The sequence below is a fragment of the Saccopteryx leptura genome, chromosome 5 (genome assembly GCF_036850995.1).
Source record: "Saccopteryx leptura isolate mSacLep1 chromosome 5, mSacLep1_pri_phased_curated, whole genome shotgun sequence".
Classification (NCBI taxonomy): Eukaryota; Metazoa; Chordata; class Mammalia; order Chiroptera; family Emballonuridae; genus Saccopteryx; species Saccopteryx leptura.
Window position 1 is genome coordinate 102691475 of NC_089507.1, and position 23978 is coordinate 102715452.

At 38.7% G+C, this 23978-nt stretch overlaps 1 protein-coding gene and 1 pseudogene across 4 annotated transcripts in view; both read right to left on the reverse strand.

The window, feature by feature from the left end:
* IL15RA (interleukin 15 receptor subunit alpha) overlaps nt 1-19239 on the reverse strand; it is a 52135-nt gene extending 32896 nt beyond the window's left edge. For 3 of the 4 annotated variants that reach the window (XM_066385677.1, XM_066385679.1, XM_066385676.1), the window contains exon 1: nt 18949-19239. In XM_066385677.1, the coding sequence (XP_066241774.1) occupies nt 18949-19165 (217 nt within the window). In that variant the 5' untranslated portion in view covers nt 19166-19239. The other variant, XM_066385678.1, reaches the window with a different exon arrangement.
* On the reverse strand, nt 3798-4237 carry LOC136405596 (BLOC-1-related complex subunit 7 pseudogene; annotated as a pseudogene).
* Nucleotides 19240-23978: the final 4739 nt, after the last annotated feature.

Here is a 23978-nt window from a genome sequence, read left to right on the forward strand (position 1 = left end):
AGTTCTGGCTACTATAACAAAATACCATAGGCTGGGTGACAATAAGTATTAGTTTCTCACATTTCTGGAGACTGAAAATCCAAGATTAGGGTGTCAGCATGGTAGGGTTCTTGTGAAAGACTTATTTCTGGTTTATAGACCACTGCCTTCTTGCTGTATCCTCACATGGTGGGGAGAGTGAGCTCTGGTCTCTTTCTTTTCTTATAACGGTACTAATCTCAACATGGCTTCATCCAAAGTTCATCATCTGAACTGAATTATCTCCCAAAGGCCCCACCTCCAAATACCATCATATGGGGTTAGGGATTCACCAAATGAATTTGAGGTGACACAGACATTCAGTGGGTAGCTCTATTTTTCATACCTTTTAATTTTCTCATTGGTTTGAGAAAGAGAGATAGAGAGAGAGGAAGGGAGAGAGAGAGAGAGAAGCATCAACTTGTTGTTCTACTAAGTTGTCTGTTTAGTTGTGCACTCACTGGTTGCTTCTTGTATGTGCCCTGACAGAGGATTGAACCCATAACCTTGGCATGTGGAGACAATACTCTATTCATTAAGCAACCCAACCAGGGCCTATCTTTCATCTTTTAAACTTTCCTACTCACCACCTGTTTCTCTATGCTATACCCTGAATGATTTCTTCATAACTATTACTAAGCTATATTCTAGTTTAGTAATTTCTCTTTACCTGGCTATAATTTTTTGTTTAGCTTCTCTATTGATTTTTTGAATAAGTATTTAAATATTAGTTGCAGTTGATTATATCTGTTTATTGTTGACAAGCATTTACCAGATTAGGTCAATAATCAGAGAATTTGTATTTGAGTCAGGATAGCTGCCTAATAGTATATATACACTGTACTCCTTCTCATCACCCTCTTCCTCCACTGTACATTATGTTTTTTAAAAATTTATTTACTATTATTTTTTTTATTTTTATTTTTTTCTTTTTCTTTTTTCTGAAGCTGGAAACAGGGAGAGACAGTCAGACAGACTCCCGCATGCGCCCGACCGGGATCCACCCGGCATGCCCACCATGGGGCGACGCTCTGCCCACCAGGGGGCGATGCTCTGCCCATCCTGGGCGTCGCCATATTGCGACCAGAGCCACTCTAGCACCTGGGGCAGAGGCCACAGAGCCATCCCCAGCGCCCGGGCCATGTTTGCTCCAATGGAGCCTTGGCTGCGGGAGGGGAAGAGAGAGACAGAGAGGAAAGTGCGGCGGAGGGGTGGAGAAGCAAATGGGCGCTTCTCCTGTGTGCCCTGGCCGGGAATCGAACCCGGGTCCTCCGCACGCTAGGCCGACGCTCTACCGCTGAGCCAACCGGCCAGGGCCTATTTACTATTATTTTAAAATACTTTATTATTTTTTACTTTACATAGAGAAAATGGGTGGGAGGGGAGTAGTAGCTTCACTCCAGCTGTTCATTGGCTGCTTGTTGTATGTGCCTTGACCAGGCAAACCTAGGGTTTCAAATGGGTGACCTTAGGGTTCCAGGTTTGTGCTCTATCCACTATGCCATCACAGTTCAGGCTCCTCTGTACATTCTTTTTTTTTTTTTAATTAATAAGTGAGAGGCTGGAAGGCAGAGAGACAGACTCCGCATGTGCCCCAACTAGGATCTACTCTGCAAGCCCCCTATGGGGCAATGATCTGCTCATCTAAGGCTTCTGCTCCATTGGTCAGCTACCGAACTATTCTAGTGCCTGATTGGAGGCCATGGTGCCATCTTCAGTGCCTGGGGTAAACTTTGCTGGAATAAGCCATGGCTATGGAGGGTGGGAGAGAGAGAAAAGGGGAGATGGAAGGGTGGAGAAGCAACTGGTCACTTCTCTTGTGTGCTCTGACCAGGAATCAAACCATTGAACCTGGGACTTCCACATGCTAAGCTGATGTTCTACCTCTGAGCCAACTGGCTAGGGCCTTTCTCTGTACATTCTTTTCATTTTGTTTTTTCACATCTCATTTGTTCTTTTTTATTTTTAACAAGTGAACATGTATATATATGTCCAATAAGGAATAAATGCAATCTTATATGATTAGTCAATTTGATAGTATATGAATTAAATTAGACTCTTATTTGTTTTTTCTTCCAGGGAAAACATCATTTTCTTATATCAGCTTTCTCCCAATCCCAGTAAATTAAGAACTGAACTGAAATAGAAGAAATCCCCATTTTAAATTCAAACAAAGTAAGGACATTTAGACTTACCTATAGACCAGGGGTCCCCAAACTTTTTACACAGGGGGCCAGTTCACTGTCCCTCAGACTGTTGGAGGGCCGTACTATAAAAAAAACTATGAACAAATCCCTATGCACACTGCATATATCTTATTTTAAAGTAAAAAAACAAAACGGGAACAAATACAATATTTAAAATAAATAACAAGTAAATTTAAATCAACAAACTGACCAGTATTTCAATGGGAACTATGCTCCTCTCACTGACCACCAATGAAAGAGGTGCCCCTTCCAGAAGTGCAGCGGGGGCCGGATAAATGGTCTCAGGGGGCCGCATGGGGCCCGCGGGCCGTAGTTTGGGGACCCCTGCTATAGACAATGGTAATGCATTTAATAGATGAATTCAATAAACATAGGCAAGTGTCTGCAAACATAAGGTTTTCCCTATGGTACAACCCTACACTACAACCTCTCACAGTAGTTTAACTGCCTTCGCATTTGGCAATGTCATACAAGTGAATATGCTGATTACAAGCAATGTTACAAAATGAACCCAAGGCCACATAATCCAGAGTTACAACAACAAAGAAATTCTAGGAATGCAGGTCGAGGCAAGAGTTTGCAGCTGGCTTGATATGATATAATTTGCATTATTTTCATTTAGGTATTTGCTATAATGAATAAAATAAATATCTCCCCTGAGTTACTAGAAAATAAAAAAAAAAAAACAGATATTACCTATCACTGTTCTTTGAACAAGAAATTAAAATATTTCCTGAATTTGTAATTAAAAGAAAAAATTCTTTAAAAATATTACGGTAATCATTCTTCTATGTTCACAATAGAAGTTCTATTTCTGAATGTAAAACTACTCAGTATTTGTTTAAGAATCATGTTTTGACAATACAGCTTTTGACATTAAAGTTCTATGGGAAAAACCAAGACATCTTTTAATTTTGTTTTAACATCAAACTAATAGAGCAACTAAAAAATACAGAGCAACTTAAAAATTCAAGAAGATCAGGCCCTGGCTGGTTTGCTCAGTGGTAGAGCGTTGGCCTGGTATGTGGAAGTCCTAGGTTTGATTCCCAGCCAGGGCACATAGGAGAAGTGCCCACCTGCTTCTCCACCATTTCCTCTCTACTTTCTCTTTATCTGCCTCTTCTCCTCCCACAGCCAAGGCTCCATAGGAGCAAAGTTGGCCCAGGCGCTGAGGATGACTCCATGGCCTCCACCTCAGGCGCTAGAATGGCTCCAGTTGTAATGGAGCAGCTCCCCAGATGGGCAGAGCATCACCCTCTAGCAGGCATGCCGGGTGGATCCCCATTGGGCACATGTGGGAGTCTCTTTGCCTCCTTGCTTCTCACTTCACAAAAATACAAGAAAAGAAAAAAGAAAATTAAGAAGGCCATAGGTTAGTCTGATTTAAGAAATGCTTCCAAAATTCAAACACCTAGCTTCTTTTTAGGAGAAACTGCACATCACTATAAATCTTTTCTATATATGTTTAGAGAAGAAAATGGAAAATCAAACCCACCGCACAATGCTTGTGGTAGATATATCTCCTCCTATCTACCACAAGATATCTCCTTGTGGAGATATTTATTTTATTCATTATAGCATATTAGCATTAGGCAAAGCCTTCCTTAAGCTGTTCTCTCTCAACAGATGATTCAGCTGGTCCTGGAGATCTGATGACTGCTCAACATTCTTCTGAATAGCTTCTTGCTGGTATTGAAGATGTGTTGTTATTATTGCTATTTTCCTTAAACTATCTTCTGAATGCAAGATGGCATCTTCCTGTAGTACCATTTTTCAGCTGCCTGACCTAGCAGCTCCGAGCTCCGCGAGCCCTTCAGCACCTGCTTAGTGAGGGAGAACACCTCAGTACCGCAGGTGTTCCCCTTCTTTGTGAGAGGCCCCTACGGACTGGCTGAACTGCGCCTGCGATTCTGGCGTCCTGGTCGCCATTGCCTCTGCTAGTGCTCCTCCTCTGTATGTTCTTAAAACACTTTTTATTGTGGAAGTTACACATACAAAAGTATCTAAAATGTTAAGGTTAGTTTAAGAATTAATCATTAAATAAAGACTTACATACATACCTATCAGCTTAAGAAATAGAATATTACCAGTAACTTAGAGGATGCTTGAGCACCCTCTCCAGTTCAACCTCCCAACTTTATCTCCCCAAGAGATGAACACTATACTAATGTTTGTAATGATCATTCTTTTGCTTACTTACGGCTTTACCACATGAATAAGCATTTCCAAATAATATGTTGTCTAGTTCTTATGTTTGTGGATTTTTATAAATTGAGTCATTTTATACATATTCTTCTATACTATGCTTCTCTCACACACTGTTATGCTTTCCTTTATGTTGATGTATATGGTTGTAATTCATCTATTTTGGGTATTAAACTATTCTGTTGTATGGATATTTACCCATTTTACTGTTAAGACATTTGGATCATTTCCAGTGTTTTTGCTATTACAAATAATAATGCAATGAATATTCTTGTATATGTCTCCTGATGCACCTGAGGAAGATTTCTTTATGGTATTGCTGGGACATGGCACATGCACGTTATCAATTGAACTAGGTAATACCAAATTGTTTTCCAAAGTAAGTGTACCAACTTACACTTCCACCAGCAGTATGTAAGTTCTTGTTTGACACATCACTAACAATTGTCTGAATTATTTTGTTAAACTGGTGAATATGACATGGTAGCTCATGGTACTTAATTTCATTTTGCTCTTATTAATATGGGTAAACAGCTTCTCATGTGCTTATGAACCCCATTTTTTGTTTCTTAGTAAAACTCCTGTATGATTTTTAACAGTTACACTATTAGGTTATCTTTTTGCTTTTTAATTATTACATGCTTTTTATGTATTCTTGATATAAATTCTTTGTTATTTAGATAAAGTACAAATAACTTCTCCCAAGTTGTGGCTTGTCTTTATTTTCTTTTTGATGCATTTGGATGAACAGAAGTTTTACATTTATTTTAAATTTAGTTAATTAAATTTAACAGGATGACATTGGTCAACCACAGTACATAGGTTTAGAGAAAACATCTCCACATCATTTGGATGCAATGATGCTGTATACCCATCATACAAAGTCAAATCATCTTCTGTCACCCTGTATTTTGTTTCTCTTTATGCTCCTCCCCTTCCCCCATCCCTCTTCCTGTCCTCCTTTTTCCTCCCCTTGGTAACCACTGCACTTTTATCTATGTCCATGAGTCTCAATTTTGTGTTGCACCTATGTATGGAATCACACAATTCTTAGCTTTTTCTGATTTACTTATTTCACTCAGTATAATGTTATCAAGGTTCATCCATGTGGTCGTAAATGATACTATGTCATCATTTCTTATGGCTGAGTAGTATTCCATTGTATATATGTATCACATCTTCTTTATCCAGTCCTCTATTGGATGGCATTTTGGCTGTTTTTATGTTTTGGCCACTGTGAACAATGCTGCGATGAACATGGGGGTGCATGTCTTTACATACCCATATTTTCGAATTTTGTAGATATATACCCAGTAAAGGGATTGTTGGGTCATATGGTAGTTCTATTCTTAATTTTTTGAAAAACCACCATACTTTCTTCCATAATGATTGTACTAATTTACATCCCCACCAACAGTGAATGAGGGTTCCTTTTTCTCCGCAGCCTCTCCAGCACTTGTTATTACCTTGATAATAGCTAATCTAACAGGTGTGATGTGGTATCTCATTGTAGTTTTGATTTGCATTTCTCTAATAGCTAGTGAAGATGAGCATCCTTTCATATATCCCTTTAATATATTGGCCATTTGTATTTCTTCTTGGGAGAAGTGTCTGTTCATGTCTTCTTCTCATTTTTTTATTGAATTGTTTGCTTGTTTGTTGCTGAGTTTTGTGAGTTCTTTATATATTTTGGATATTGACCCCTTATCTGAGCTGTTGTTTGAAAATATCATCTCCCATTTAGTTGTCTGTCTGTTTGTTTTGTTGTTAGTTTCTTTTGCTGTGCAGAAGCTTATTAGTTGGATGTAGTCCCATTCATTTATCTTTGCCTTTATTTCTCATGCCTTTGGGGTCAAATTCATAAAATGTTCTGTATTGCCAAGGTCCATGAGTTTAGTACCTATTTTTTCTTCTATGTAATTTTTTGTGTCAGATCTTATATTTAGGTCTTTGATCCATTTTGACTTAATTTTTGTGCAAGGGGACAAACTGTAGGTGAGTTTTATTCTTTTCCATGTGGCTCACCAGTTTTCCCAGCACTATTTACTGAAGAGGCTTTCTTTTCTCCATTGTGTTCTTGGTTCCTTTATCAAAGATGATTTGACCATATACATGTGGTTTTATTGCTGGGGGTCTCTATTCTGTCCCATTGGTCTGTGTGTCTATAATTCTGCCAATACCATGCTGTTTTGATTATCGTGGCTCTGTAGTATATAATTTGAAGTCAGGTATTGTAATGCCTCCTGCTTCATCTTTTTCCCCTTAGAATTACTTTGGTATTTGGGGTTTTTTTATGGTTCGATACAAACCTGATGACTTTTTTCCTATTTTTTTAAAAAAATTACATTGGAATTTTGATGGAAATTGTATTAAATTGCTTCGGGTAATATGGCCATTTTAACTACATTTAGTCTTATCTGTGAACAAAGAATATTTTTCCATTTCATTGTGTCTTTTTCAATTTCCTTTAATAATGCTTTGTAGTTTTCAGTATATATGTCCTTTCATTCTTTGTTATGTTTATTCCTAGGTATTTTTTTTTCTTGCAACTGTAAAAGGGGTTATTTTTCCGAGTTCTTTTTCCAAAGTTTCATTGTTGGCATATAAGAAAGCAATAGACTTCTGTATGTTAATTTTGTATCCTGTGACCTTACTTTATTGGTTTATTGTTTCTAATAGCCTTTCTGTGGAGTCCTTGGAATTTTCTATATACAGGATCATATCATCTGCAAAAAGTGAAACCTTTACTTCTTCTTTCCCAATATGAATGCCTTTAATTTTTTTCTCTTGTCTGATTGCTCTGGCTTGAACTTCCAGCACTATGTTGAATAGGAGTGGAGAGAAGGGCAACCTTGTCTTGTTCCTGATTTTAGAGGAAAAGTTTTCATTTTTTTTTTTTTTTTACCATTTAGTATGATGTTAGCTGATGGTTTGTCATAAATGGCCTTTATTATGTTTAGGTATTTTCCTTCTATACCCATTTTGTTGAGTATTTTAAACATAAAAAGGATGTTGTATTTTATCAAATGCCTTTTCTGCATCTATTGACAGGATCATATGGTTTTTGTTTTTTGTTTTGTTGATATGGTGTATTATGTTAATCGTTTTACATATATTGAACCATCCTTCTGTTTCTGGGATAAATCCGACTTGATCATGAAAAATTATTTTTCCAATGTGTTGTTGTATTCAATTTGCTAGTATTTTGTTTAGAATTTTTGCATCTGTATTCATTAGGAATATTGATCTATAGTGTTTTTTTTTTGTGTGTGTGTGTGTTGTCCTTGCCAGGTTTTGGTATGAGGATTACATTGGCCTCATAAAATGTGTTTGAAAGTATTGCTTCTTCTTCAATTTTTTGGAAGACTTTGAGAAGGATAGGAACCAAATCTTTGAATGTTTGGTAGAATTCACTAGTATAGTCATCTGGCCCCAGACTTTTATTTTGGGGTAGGTTTTTGATAGTTGTTTTTATTTCCACCCTGCTTATGGGTCTATCTAGGCTTTCTTCTTCTTCATGATTCAGTCTAGGAAGATTGTATTGTTCTAGGAGTTTATCCATTTCTTTTAGATTGTTGAATTTGGTGGCATATAGTTTTTCATAGTATTCTACATAATCCTTTGTATATCTATGATATCTTTGGTAATTTCTCTTCTTTCACTTTTGATTTTGTTTATATGAGTCCTTTCTCTTTTTTCCTTAGTGAGTCTTGCCAGGGGTTTGTCAATTTTGATGATCTTTTTAAAGAACCAGCTCTTTGTTGTATTAATTTTTTCTATAGTTTTTCTGTTCTCTATTTCATTTATTTCTACTCTAATTTTTATTATTTCCTTTCTTCAGCTTATTTTGGGTTGCCTTTGTTCTTTTTTTTCTTGTTCCTTAAGATGTGATGTTAGGTTGTTTACTTGGGCTCTCTCTTGTTTCTTCATATAAGCCTGTAATGATATGAACTTCCCTCTTATTACTGCTTTCGCTGCATCTCAGAGATTCTGATATGTCGTATTGTCATTTTCTTTTGTCTGTATATATCTTTTGATCTCTGCTTTTATTTCTTCTTTGACCCAGCCATTTTTTAGAAGTATGTTGTTTAATTTCCACATTTTTGTGGGTTTGTTTACTTCTTTTTTGCAATTGAATTCTAGTTTCAAAGTCTTATGGTCAGAGAATACGCTTGGTATAATTTCAATCCTTCTGAATTTGTCGATGTTAGTTTTGTGGCCCAGCATATGGTCTATTCTTGAGAATGTTCCATGTACATTGGGGAAAATGTATACTCTGTTGATTTGGGATGAAATGTCCTGTAGCTGTCTATTATGTCCATTTATTTAAGTGTTTCATTTACGGCTGATATTTCTTTATTGATTTCTGTTTGGATGAACAATCTAAAGCCATCAATGGTGTATTAAGGTTTCCAAGTATGTTTATATTTTTTTCAGTTTGTACTTTTAGATCAGTTAGTAGATGTCCTATATATTTTGGTGCTCCCTAGTTTGGTGCATATATACTAAGTAATGTTATGTCTTTTTGATACAATGTCCCCTTTATCATTATGAGATGTCCATCTTTGTCTCCAGTTACCTTTGTTGTCTAGTAGTCAGCATTGTCAGATATGAGTATGGCTACACCTCCTGTTCTTTGGGTATTATTTGTTTGGAGAATCATTTTTTGACCTTTCACTTTGAATCTATTTTTATCCTTGTAGCTTAGACGTGTCTCTTGAAGGCAGCATACAGTTGGGTATTGCTTCTTGATCCAATCTGCTACTTTGTGCCTCTTTATTGGTGAGTTCAATCTATTTATATTTAGTGTAATTATTGACACGTGAGGATTTCCTACTGCCATTTTATATACTGCTTTCTGATAGGTCTATGTCTTGTTTGGTTCTTCTTTATTGTTTTTTTGACATTTGTTTTTGTTTGGTGGTATTCCATACTTCTATCTTCTGTTTCTTCTTTTTTTAAGCTATGTATTTCAGTAGTGGCATTTTCAGGGGTGGTTACCATAGGTTATTAAAAGAAAATTTATCATATTTACTAGAGTCCATTATCTCATGAGTGCTTCTGCACTCCATCCTCCTTTGCTTCTGCTGATCTTTATCCTCTCCCCTTTTATATTATTGTTGTCACAGTTTATTCTTGTTTTTATTGTGGTTTTGTTAAAATATTTATTTGTAGTTTGTTTTATTTTGTTCTTTGTATCTGGTTAGATAACCCCCTTTAGTATTTCTTGTAGTGGGGGTTTTCTGGTGATAAATTCCCTCAGAAAAATGTTAAGTTTCAATGCAGTTAAAGTATCAGTGTTTTCAATTTAGTATTAGAGTTTTGGTGTCTTACTTAACAAGTCTTTCTTAACTCAAGGTTATGAAGAGATTCTTCTAAGATTTTTATACTTTTGCCTTTCAAATTTAAGTTTTCAGTCATTCTTAAGTTGATTTTTAAAAACAGTTATTTATTGATTTTAGTGAGAGAGGAAGGATGAAAGAGAGAGAGAGAAACATTGATCTGTTTTTTTTAAAATTTATTTTAGTGAGAAGATGGGGAAGCAGAGACAGACTCCTGCATGTGCCCTGATGAGGATCCACCTGGCTAGTCCACTAGGGGGAGATTCTCTGCCTATCTGGGTCCCTAGCTCCATTATAACCAGAGCCATTTTTTAGCACCTGCGGCAGAGGCCATGGTATGTGCTTTTGTAAATCAATTGTGTTTTCTGCAACCTTGCTAAACTCACTTATTCTAATAGCATTTCAGTAGATCCCATAGGGTTTTCTATGGAGATGAACATGTCATGGATTATTTGGGTATATTTCATGATTGCATTTCACCTCCCTTATTGACTTACTAACTACAACTCTTTGTTATATTATTTTAGTGGTTGCTTTAGGATTTGTAGTATATATTTTACCTTATGGTTTACTTTCAAGTGACATTATACAACTTCACATATATAGTATGAGAGTCTTAAAACAATATATAGTATTTCCATTTCTTCACCCCCAGCCTTTGTGCTATTGTTGTCATACATTTTGCTTCTATATATATTTTAAACCCCATGACATATTATTATTATTATTATTGGTTTATACATTTTATTAGCTAAGGATTTTATTAGACGTTTACTCTGTCTTATTCATCATTTCTGGGTGTTTTGTAACAGGAGGGTTTTTCAAAATATCTACTTTGTCATTTTTCTGAAAAAGGAAGTCTTGTAGTGGTCTTACTATTGTGAATAGTCCTCAAAGAAAGATAAATACACAAATACTTGGTATATAAATGCACAAGAATATCAATATACTGCATCCAATACAATCAGCCAGTTACTTACTTTACAAAGTTAGATTCTCTCATAAGTATATTATAGAGAATGCATTTGATTATATCAATAACCTTTCATTGAGGCCTTAATCACATCTTTTGATACCTTAATTACAATTTCTCTTCATATTCATTTTTTCCATAATATTGTTCCCTAGATATTCAGTGTCAGCATGTCTCACCTTGTTTATAATATTGTAAGATTCTTAAAGGTGGTGAATATATTTTAACATCCTCTTGTACTCATAATGCTAAGCCTCACATGCAACAGGTATTTTCTGAAGTTAGTTAGTGGCTTATGACTATATGGAGTAGAATGCATGAAGTAATGGAAATAGGAATAAACTTAAAGTTCTGGGATTTTTAAAACTCTTAAGTAGTCAAAAAATATATAATAAATCCTAATGATCATTTAAATAAAGTCACTAAAATAGTGCTTACAGCCATACCTTTTTCTACTTCCCAGAACTTGTGAATCAGCCTTTTTATCATTGGTTTACAGAGTCTAATATGAATAAGTAGCTCTGGCTTAGTCTCATATTCAGAGTTCAAAAGTTATCAGGTTAGCATGCCCCTCCCATTATTTAAGAAGAGTCAAAATCCATTCCAATATTTTCTATCTTATATTCTACCCTTTAAATGTCTACTGAATGCTAATTTTAGCATACTAAGAAGTATGCCATGTGATTTGTGCTCTCAAGGAGTGTGCTGTAAAGCTGACATATTAAAGGTATAAAGCCCTCTATGTTTACAGTAATCTATTTTCTTTTATTATTTTTTAGCTGAAATGCCAGCCAAGCCAACACACTTCCTTCTGGCACTCACTAGAAATACAAACTGTACTCAGGTCATTGTCCTGAACTCATCTATTCTTTCTTTCTCAGGCTCATTAACTGAATTTCCCAACCCACTTTTTGTGTGATAGACAAAATCATCATAGTTCAAATCCTTAAATAATGATTTTTGAAGGCTTGGATGAGTTGACTGGCTGTAGGTTGAAGAGTAGACAAGAGGGAAGGAATTAAATACATTTTCTATTCATATGACTCAGGAGGAAATCTGCCCCCTCCTTTCTTCCTTAGTGACACTGCATTGGCTCAGGATTTCATCATCACTTACTGGAACTATTGCAAAAGCCTCCAACTTCGCTTCCTGCCTCCAGAGCCTCTTCACTACAGTTTATTCTCCATACTCTTTACAAGAGTAACCCTTGACCATTTTGCTCCAATGATGTCCTCTTTGCCCAGAAACCTTCATTAGTTCCTCACGGTGCAGAGAAAATCAAATTTTATAAATAAAAAATATTCAAACAACATCAACCCTGTGTAATGAGTAACACTGATATAAATTTAAGAGTATATATACTTGGGGATCTTATATATTTATTCACATAGTTATATACTATTTGGTAAAATCAATTTGGCAAAAAGGATTTAACCTAAAACAAGTTAGATGAAGTGATGATTTGATTAAAAAAGAATATCCCCAGAAACACTTTTTAGAATTTGAGGTGTTCCCCTTGCCCTTTTTGCTCTATATAACTAGTTTTCATCTAATTATTTCTACTCTGAGCTGTTTAGACATCAAACATGGTCCTGGCCAGTTTGCTCACTGGTTAAAGCCTCAGCCCGGCATACTGACGTCCCAGGTTCAATCCCTAGTCAGAGCACACACGAGAAGCAACCCTCTGCTTCTCATCCCCTCCCTTTCCCCCTTCTGTATCTTTCCCCTCTCACAACCAGTGGCTTGAATGGCTTGAGCATTGACCCTGGGCACTGAGGATATCTCAGTTGATTCAAGCATAGGTCCCAGATGGGGGCTGCCGGGTGGATCCTGATCAGGGCACATTTGGGAGTCTGTCTCACTATCTTCCCTCTTCTCATTAAAAAAAAATAAAAGAATATCAAATATTTTCAAACAACCTATATATCCAACCATTTAGAGGCATTTGAAGCCTATACACAGCTCCAACAATAAGGAATTGTTTAAACAAATAGTGAAAGATTATAAATATATATTTAGTATGTAAAAATGTTATATGCAGTGACTTTATAGTGCCTTATTTTGAGTGATATGCAAAATATATAAAGTCATTAAAACATTGGTAAACAAAATGGTCAGCTATAATTTAAAATGAGTTATAAAAACTCCAAAAATCTAGATTTTTATTGTGTTATTTTGTGGTTTTGTTTTACTTTTCTTATTACAGAAACAATCCAAAATATTGGCACCATGCTCTAACCAACTGAGCTAACTAGCCAAGAACAACAATTCAAAATATGATAGAAAAGTGAGGAAAGGCAGACAAAACATAAATACATACAATCCATATCTCCCCTCTCAATGAGAGCTACTTCTAGATCTTCTAATAAAAACAGAATCATATGATGCATACTATCTGAAAGCAACTCCATTTTATTTTTGCAACCCTCCACTGTTGAACATTTAGGTTGATTTCAACAAATCCTGTTTTTTGTACATTTAATTTTTCATTGGTTTTTCACTATCAGTAGTAGCACAAAGCAATAATAACTAGGTAAAACTAACTTGAAACAAAAAATAAAAGGCTTTAGCAAAACTCCTCAGAGTTCTGAAAAATGGTATAAAAATGTTTAAAGACGTAAGTTGTAAAACCAACCCCAAGAGCACTAACACTATATACAAACCAGAATTGGTGAGCAGGGAAAGTCATCGTTAAACAAATTGTCATCTTTCAGGTTGTGAGGACTTTTAAGAAGTAAATGACCTTCTGCCCAAGATGATGAATTCCCCTCCAAATCAGGCCTTTTGAATAATACCAGACTGATGACAACTTGTTGTGTAGTAGCACTGTAAACTAGCAGGAACAGATCTGAGACTATATTATTTTCTCAGCTAGGAATAAGGAATGGCAAGCTCTTTATACTTTGTGACAAGGATCATATTACTACCAACCAGAAATTTAATAATTTGGACCTCTTCTAAGCTCACTTAACATCAGTAATTCTCTGTTCTGTTAGCTCTTTGTCTAATTTACACCAATACCACATTATCTTGATTCCTATAACTTTATAATAGGTCTCAATGTCAGAAGTGTTGTTCTTCTAATTCAATTCTTTTTCAAAGTTGTTTTGGCTATACCAGGTCTTTTATACTTTCATGTGAATTTTGGAATCAGTTTGTTAATTTCTATAATAAAACCTGCTGGAATTCTGATTTGGGGAGAACTGACACCTTGATGATATTGATTTTTGCCACCTATGAACATGATATACCTCTTCATTTGCTTAAATCTTTAAATTTCTTTCAGCAATGGGTTGTGGGTTTCAGTGTACAAGATCTTTTCTAGTCTTTTGCCAAACTTACCCCTAAGTATTTCATACTTTTTGATGCTACAGCAAGTGATTTTTATTATTTGTTTCATTTTCCAATTGCTCATTGCTAATGTATGGAACTATAACTGATTTTTGTATATTGCAGTTTTGTCTACTGCAACCAACCCAAGCATAAAGGGACAGCAGATGTTAAAAAAAAAGTATAACAGCAATTCAGCAAAGATTATCTTTTCAATGAGTGGTGCTGAAACAATTAGATATTCATATTAAAAAAAAAGCCAAACCAAATCATACTTTACATTATATAAAAATTAACTCAAACGAATCACACAAATAAATCTAAAACCTAGAGCTATAAAAATTCTAAAAGAAAACCTTTATGACCTTGGATTAGGCAACGAGTTCTTAGATATGACACTGAATGCATAATTCATAACAAAAAATTAATTAGTTGAACTTCATTAAAATTAAAATTTCTGCTCTCATCAGACACCATTAAGAGATTGAAGTGACAGTCTGACCAGGTGGTGGTGCAGTGAATAGAACATTGAACGGGGATGCAGAGGACCCAGGTTCCAAGCCCCGAGATCGCCAGCTTAAGCATAGGCTCACCAGCTTGAATGCAGGTTGCTGGCTTGAGTGTGGGATCATAGACATGACCTCATGGTTGCTGGCTTGAGCCCAAAGGTTGCTGGCTTTAAGCCTAAGGTTGCTGGCTTGATCAAGGAGTCTCTCACTCTGCTGGAGCCCTTGGTCAAGGCACATATGAAAAAGCAATCAATGAACAAATAAAGGTGCCACAATGAAGAAGAATTGATGCTTCTCATCTCCCTTTCTGTCTGTCTGTTCCTCTTTCTGACTCTAGTCTCTGTCAAAAAAAATATATTTATTTTATTTTATTTTTTTACAGAGACAGAGAGTGAGTCAGAGAGAGGGATAGACAGGGACAGACAGACAGGAACAGAGAGAGATGAGAAGCATCAATCATCAGTACTTCATTGCGCGTTGCAACACCCTAGTTGTTCATTGATTGCTCTCCCATATGTGCCTTGACCGGGACCTTCAGCATACTGAGCAACCCCTTGCTGGAGCCAGCGACCTTGGGTTCAAGCTGGTGGACCTTTGCTCAAACCAGATGAGCCTGCACTCAAGCTGGCGACCTTGGGGTCTCAAACCTGGGTCCTCCGCATCCCAGTCCGATGCTCCAACCACTGTGCCACCACCTGGTCAGGTAATAAATAAATAAATATATATATATATATATATATATATATATATATATAGAGAGAGAGAGAGAGAGAGAGAGAGAGAGAGAGATTGAAATGATGACCCACAGACTTTGAGAAAATATTTGCAATCAAGTCATATATCTAATAAAGGACTTGTATCCAAAATATATAAAGAACTCTCAGAACTCAATAGTAATACAATTAAGTTTTAAAAGCGTGAAAGAGTTAACCAGACACTTTACCAAAGAAGATACAAAATGGTAAACACACAAAAAGATACTCAACATAGGTATTAAGAAAATTAAAATTAAAACTATGACAGACCACTATACATTTTTCACAATGGCTACAATAAAAAAGATTGACCAAACACACACATACACACACAAAATTGGTAACTATGAGGTGATGGATGTGTTAATTAACCTTATTATGAAAATAATTTTTTTTTTTGTATTTTTCTGAAGTGAGAAGCAGGGAGGCAGAGAGACAGACTCCTACATGCTCCTGACCAGGATCCACCTGGCAGGCCCACTAGGGGGTGATGCTCTGCCCATCTGGGGGCATTGCTCTGTTGCAACTGGAGCCATTCTAGCACTGGAAGTGGAGGCCATAGAGCCATCCTCAGCGCCTGGGCCAACTTTGCTCCAATGGAGCCTTGGCTGCAGGAGGGGAAGAGAGAGACAGAGAGGAAGGAGAGGGGGAGGGGTGGAGAAGCAGATGGGCGCTTCTCCTCTGTGCCCTGGCCGGGAATTGAACCCGGGACTTCCACACAATGGGCTGATGCTCTACCACTGAGCCAACTGGCCATGGCCATGGAAATCATTTCACAATATATACATACTATATATCAAATTATCACACTGTACACCTTCAACTTACACAATGTTATATGTCAATTATGTTTCAATAAAGATGGAAAAAAAACTTTAAAGAAGATTTTTATAAAATGACTATACCAAATACTGATAAGTATGTAGAGGGATTGGAAGGCTCCCACACTACATGTAGGAATGTAAAATATTACTTTGGAAAATGTTTTGCCATTTCTTTTATGAATTAAACATTCATGCAAGAATTTGAAATCTTGCTCCCTGGCATATGTCCTCAGTTTGGTTCAAATAAACTCAGAAACATTTTTAAAAATTAAAATTAAATTACACATTCGCATCTCATATGATCCAGCCATTCCACTCCTAGTCATTTTTTTCTACCCAAGAGAAATAAACTCTTATATCCACATAAGAATCTACAGGTGAATGTTCATAGCACCTCTATAAGCAATAGCCAAAAACCAGAACAACACAAATGTCTATTAACAAGTGAATGGATAAACTGTGTGCTATCCATGTGATGGGATAGTACTCAGCAATAAAAAGAAAGGAAATATTGATACAAATTACAATGTGCATGAATTAATTGGTGGAATAGTTACTATGAATGAAAGAATGCAGACAAGAGAGTACATACTATGATTTCACTTATATAAAATTCTAGAAAATGCAACAAATTAATAATGACAGAAAGCAGATGATGGTTGCCTGGGGAACAGGGTCATTTGGGAGGTAAGGAGTATGCAGGACATAAAGAAACTTGGTAGTGACCATTATGTTTATTCTCTTGATGGTGGTGATGGATTCATGAGTGTATATATTTACCTTTAAATGTATCAAATTATGCAATTTAACTGTGTGCAGTTTATCTGTCAATTATCCCTCAGTAAAGCTGTTTAAGAAAAACTAAGACACATCAGGAGTTATCAGATGGCAGCAATAACTTTGTAAGGTTAAAGAGCTCTGCTGTAGGTACTGAAGTTTAGAGATTTTGACTGCAGTGTTTCTCTCTGCTCTTTGACAGTTCCTCCTTGCTGGGTTCTGTCGAAAGGAGCATTTCACTTTCACATTGACTGTCTCCAGTATCCCCTCAGGGATTATGTAGGACACTGTTAGCCAGCTGGGAGGACCTGATTAGCTCACCAACATAACTCAGATTCTCAGAGATGGGGGGAAATCCGAACATAATCTTACAAAAGTAACACTATACAGAATCCTTTGAGCTATGTAGTTCACACCAACCCAACCAGGATGGATGGCTCTGATCAAGTACTGGTTAGACTGGTCCGACTGACTGAATGTAGATAATTAGGAGTCTTGCCTTACACACACACACACACACACACACACACACACACACACACACACACAGAGAGAGAGAGAGAGAGAGAGAGAGAGAGAAGTGAGAGATATCATGGATTGATAACTTCCCTAGGGAGTCCGTAGATGATCTTCAGTGAGTTCATGACACCGAAATTATATGCAAGTTTTTAAAGTATATACATTCATGCCTTTTTCTGGGGAGAGAGTTTATAGCTTTCATCAGACCCTCAAAGAAGTTCCAGACTAAAAAGATTAAGAAGCGCCAACATGGATAAAGCCAGACTCATCTATCCTTTCTCCTCCCTCTTTTCTAGCTCTCAGGAGAAAAACCTATCAGTCACTCATTTGATTCTTCCCTCTGAGATTACATCTATGCGCCTACACCAAACCATCACCGATTTCATTTCTCCTCCTTTCCCTGGGAGCGCGCACTCCAGACTGCTCCATGCCCTGTGCCCTCTCCAGCAGCTTAAGAAAGTTGTTTCCAGGTTCCCCAGATTTTTTCTCCCCAGGGCCGCAGTTCCTGTCTGGTCCTAACACTACCCACCCGTGTTATTTGCTTTTGTCTGAGTATATTGATGAGGTCGTTTTCCTCCGACCTCTGCGGGGACTGCTTGCTTTGCATCATTTGCACGGCTTTCCTCGTGGGGCTCGGAGAACCGCGCTCACGATTTCTCGAAATTGCTGTAAAACTCCAACTCGTATCCCCCATCACAAACCCCAGGTTTTTTCCTTTTGCCTAGGAAATCGGCAAGATGCTGTATTAAAAGCGCGGCCAAACAGCTCCCTCCTCTGGGTGACCAGGCCAGCTGGGGTGGGTGGGGGCGCAGGGACCAGCGCTCTGCCCCTGGCCTCCGCTCCCTCCACGTGTCCCCGCGCGGGGCCGCTGGAGGTGGGACGCTCAAGGCGTCTCCCTGCGGCACCCCAACCGTCTTCCGCCGCCGGCCGAGGGCGCACGCTTCTCCCTACCTGGTGTCTCCGGCGGCCGGAGCAGGAGCAGCAGCAGCAGCGCGAGCAAGTTGCTGACCCAGGCGCCCTGGAGCCGCAGGCGGGCCATGCCCTCGCCCTCGCCGGTCACCTCCCGCACAGGCCGAGATCCCCTGCCGCCCGCCCGTGCCGATGCCGGACGGTCCGGGAGGAGGTGACGGGTGCAGCTCCTGGGACTGGCCGTCCCGCGAGTCGCATTCGCTTTCGCTTTTACTTTGGCCCCCGGAGGGCTGTGCAGAGGTGAGAAGCACGACAGATCTGTGACTCAGCATCCCCACCCCCTCTGGAAAAACCCCAGTAGCCGCCGAGATCCCCACGCCGCCACCCCAGTCCCTGGAGTGCCATGTGCAATACAGAGGAAGACCCGGACGGCCACTTCGGAGAAGTGGACTCCTCCTTCTCTCCTCGCCTCTGGTGACCCCAAAAGTCCATGCGGTCTTGTGTCCCCACGCAGAGGGAGTGGGCAAAGCCATCAGGAAGCAAGGTCTTTCTAATAAACATGGCCAGTGGGCGTTCACACCTGACTTCCGCTCCACTCGGTGACATACCCAAGCTGTCTCCGCTTGTCGCTCCGACTTCACCTTTCCAAGTTTCTCTGCACTCCTGGCTGCAGGCGAATGGCCCTGCGCTCCACCTGTGCGGTCTGATCGCGGTTGGGAAGGTATCTCACTGGTGGGTGACAGCGAAGGTGTTGCCAGTGTGGCTGGCCGGGTCACCTGCCCCAGGGCGCAGCCCATGCCACCTGACAAGTGAGGGGACGTGACTGAGTGGAGCCGGGTTTACTGGAAACTACAGTACAATATCACAACTAGGAAATGCACACTGACGCGAATCACAGCCACACTCAAATTTTGTCAGTTTCTATACATTCATTTGTGTATATTTAGTTCTGTGCAGTTTTGTCACACGTACACACATACATATGGAGAGAGAGAGAGAGAGAGAGAGAGGGAGAGAGAGAGAGAGGGAGAGGACTGTGACCACCATTGTCAGGAAGTGGAAGAGTTCCCTGACAGGGTCTGTCCTGCTACTCCTTTGTAGACACAGCCACCTCCCCCGACCCCAACCCTAAGCCCTGGAAACCACTGATTTTTTTGCTCCATCACTTTAATTTTGTCACGTGAGGGCTGTTGTATACATGTAACCACATAGTTTGTACCCTTTAGAGGTGGGCTTTTTTCATTCAGTCTAATACCTTTGAGATTCATTCAGGTGGCTGTGTGTATAAGTTGTTTGTTCCTTCTTATGAATATACTGATAGTTTCTTTTTCAAATGTATGAATCTCTGCCATACACACCCAAACTACCTGCTGCTTTTATATATGTATTAGTTTCCTAGGGCTGCTGTAACAAAGTACCAAAAACAAGGTGGCTACAAAATATTAATCAATTTAATAAAAGAATTTGATAATGAAGCAGGATACAAAATTAACATATAGAAACCTGTCATGTTTTAATACACTAATAATCACCAACAATCAGAAGGAGAAATGAGGAAAACAATCCATTTACAATTACATCAGGAAAATAAAATACCTAGGAATAAATTTAACCAAAGAGGTGAAAGACCTCTACTATGAAAACTATAAGACACCTAAGAAAAAAATTGAAGAGGGCACAAATAAATGAAAGGCTATATTGTGCTCACAGATAAGAAGGATTAATACTGTTAAAATGACGATACCACCCAAAGCAATTTGTAGATTCAGTGCAATTCCTACCAAAATACCAATGTTATTCTTCTCAAAACTAGACCAAAATATTTAAAAGTGCATATGGAACCACAAAAAATCCCTTATAGCCAAAGCAATCTTGAAAAAGAACAAAGTTGGAGGTATCATGCTCCCTGACCTCAAACTGTACTACAAAGCTATAATAATCAAAATAGTGCAGCGATGGCTCAAAAACAAACAAATGTATCAAAGGAATAGAATAGAGATTCCAGAAATAAACCCTGACTTAAATGATCAACCAAAGATCAACTAGTTTATACACTGAAGTAATGAGAGTCTCTTCAAGAAGTTGGGAAAACTGGACAGATACATACAAAAGAAGGGAGGAAGGAAGGAAGGAAGGAAGGAAGGAAGGAAGGAAGGAAGGAAGGAAGGAAGGAAGGAAGGAAGGAAGGAAGGAAGGAAAGGAGGGAGGGAGGGAGGGAGGGAAGGAGGAAGGAAGGAAGGAAGGAAGGAAGGAAGGAAGGAAGGAAGGAAGGAAGGAAGGAAGGAAGGAAGGAAGGAAAGGAGTCTCAAGGCTATCTTTTCAGGATCTAGCTCTCTCACTGGTGACGGTACGTATTCTGTGACAGTAACCTCTTGGGCTGCTGCCATCTTAGTCTTTGGATTCCCCTATTCTAACAGGGGCCTGTTGACAGCTGGCCTGCGCCCTGGGAGGTGAGGATAATGTTTGGCATTTGAGCAGCATGGCAGGTGTCTACTTCCTGGCTGGGAGAAAGAAAGGGAACCTGGATCACTCTCTTATACCATATACAAAAATAACCTCACAAGGGGTTAACAAATGTAAGACCTAAAACCATAAAAATCCTAGAAGAAAACATAGGAAGTATACTATCTAATGTCAGTCAGAGTGATGTCCTTTTGGACATGTACCCTTGAGCGAGGGAAACAAACAAGCAAATATAAGCAAGACTACATCTAGGCTCTGGCCAGTGGCTCAGTGGATAAAGCATCAGTCCAGTGTATGGACATCCCAAGTTTAACTCCTAGTCAGGGCACACAAGAGAAGTGGTCATCTGCTTCTCTTCCCCTCCCTCTCCCACTTCTCTTCCTCTTTTCCTACAGCAAGTGGCTTGATGAGTTCAAGCATTGGCACCAGGCGCTGAAGATAGCTTGGTTGGTCCCAGCATGTCAGGCTTAGATGCTAAAAATAGTTCGGTTGATTTCAACATCAGCCCCAGACAGAGTTGCCAGGTGGATCCCTGTTACGGAGCATGTGGGAGTCTGTCTCAATATCTCTTCTCCTCTCACTTAAAAAAAAAAAAAAGACTACATCAAACTAAAAAGCTTCTGCACAGTGAAGGAAATGAAAGCTTCAACAAAACAACCTACTGACTGGGCAAGTTTATTTGCAAATGATATATCTGATAAGGAGTTGATATCTAAAATATGTAAGAAACTCATGCAACTCAATAACAACAACAACAAACCACTATGACTGAAAAATGGGCAGAGGACATGAAAGAACATTTCTCTAAAGAGGACATACAGCTGGCCAACAGACTTATGAAAAGATGCTCAACCCCACTAATTATCAGGAAAATGCAAATCAAAACCACAAGGAGATACTTACGTCACACCAGTCAGAAGGACTATTATCAAATCAACAAATGATATGTTGGTGAGGATGTGGAGAAAAGAGAACCCTTGTGCACTATTGGTGGGACAGCAAACTAGTACAGCTCCAATGGAAAACAGTACGGAGATTCCTCAAAAAACTAATAATAGATATACCATACAACCCAGAAATTTTACTTCTGGGTATTTATCCAAAGAAAATGAGAAAGCTGATTTGGAAGATATATGCACCCCTATGTTTATTGCAGCATTATTAATAATAGCCAAGATATGAAAGATATAATATAAAAATGTTGAATTGCTATATTGCACACTTCAAACTAATACAACCACTATGAGATTGTATGCCGACTATAATTAAATAAAAAAATAAATTAAAAAAACAAACAGCGAGTTAGCTTAAAACAAAAGGAATTGATTATCTCACAGTTCTGGAGGCCAGGATTTGAGAGTAGGCTCTAGGGGAGGATCCTTCCTTCCCTTTTCTGCCTTCTGGTCTTTGCTATCAATTCTTAGTGTTCCTAGGCTTGTTGATGCATTACTGTATTTACATTCCCATCTTTTCTCTGAGTTGTGTCCAAATTTCTCCTCTTTATAAGAACACAAGTCATATTCAATTAGGACTTACCCTAATCCTAATGACCTTTTCTAACTTGATCCCTATGAAGGTCACATTTTGAGGTGCTGGAGGTTAGGATTTCAACATATCTTTCTGGGTTGATACTTTCACCCATAATAATATGGTATCTTTATTTCTGAAAGCTAAGTCCAAGATCCATTTTCTCAGGCCAAAGGAAATGCCCTGGCTGTATGACAGCTGGACTCCTGAGGTACAGTGTCCATGCTTCAGGGGTGCCCCAGGTGGGAGTTAGTTTGCAGGTCCAAATGAGAGGGCCCAGACAAGGATGGGGAACTTGGTGAGTAGCCATCACTCAGAGAAAAGCTGGAGTGGAGGACAAAGCTGTGGGGTCAGGAAAGACAAAGCCATAGGCTGTCCTCTGGAGGGGGACACAGTGGGCCCTCAAAATGAGAGGTAAGATAACTGACTGGGCCACCAAAAAGGGCAGGCTGTGGCTCAAGGCTAATGGATTCTTATTCTCCCTCTTCTCCCCCTTCTTCCCCTTCTCTGCCTCCTCTTCTTCCCTTTTCTGTTTTAGAATCTTAAAATTTTAAATTAAGATGTAATTCATTATTTTAAAACAAAATTCACTATTTTAAAGTGTATAATTCAGTGGTCTTAGGATATTTGTGATATTGTGCCACCATCACTGCTGTCAAACTTTAGAATATTTCCATCACTCCAAAAAGAAACCTAGTACTTCTTAGGAATTACCCTAATTTCCCATCTTTAGTCCCTGGTAACTCTAATCTACTTTCTGTCTCTATGGATTTGCCTATTCTGAATAATTCATGTAAATGGAATCACAAAATATATTCTTTGTATCTGGTTTTTTTTACTCAGCATAATTTTTTCAAGTTCATCAATGTTGTAGCATATATCAATACTTTATTTCTTTTTATTACTGGATTGTATCCTATTAAATAGATTTTCCACATTTTGTTTGTTCATTCACTTGTTCATGGATATTTGGATCGTTTCCACTTTTGGACTATTATGAATAATACTCCTATGAACATTCACCTACAAGCTTGTATAACATGTTTTCAGCTTTCTTGGGTATATACCTAGGAGTAGAATTTTGGGTTATAGGTAATTCTAAGATTCTAGAAGGCCAGCAAAAAGACTCAGGGAGCCATTTAAGAACCAGGCACAACTGGTTCTAAGAATCTGCATGTGTGTGGGTGATGCATCCTAATATCCTAATGCTCACCAAATGATAGCATACTTGGCTTTGGGAGATATTGACTTAGGAACTATGACAAGATAAGTCTGTAGGAATCAGCATAAAGGCATCTAGCTGCTGCAGCTAACCCAGGAAAACCAAGGCAGTAAAAGTGAGGTGGAGGATGGCCCTGGCTGGTTGGCTCAGTGGTAGAGCGTCAGCCTGGCATGCAGGAGTTCTGGGTTCGATTCCCAGCCAGGGCACACAGGAGAAGCACCCATCTGCTTCTCCACCCTGCCCCCTCTCCTTCCTCTCTGTCTCTCTCTTCCCCTCCTGCAGCCAAGGCTCCATTGGAGCAAAGTTGGCCCGGGCACTGAGGATGGCTCTATGGCCTCTGCCTCAGGCACTAGAATGGCTCTGGTTGCAACAGAGCAACCCCCCAGATGGGCAAAACA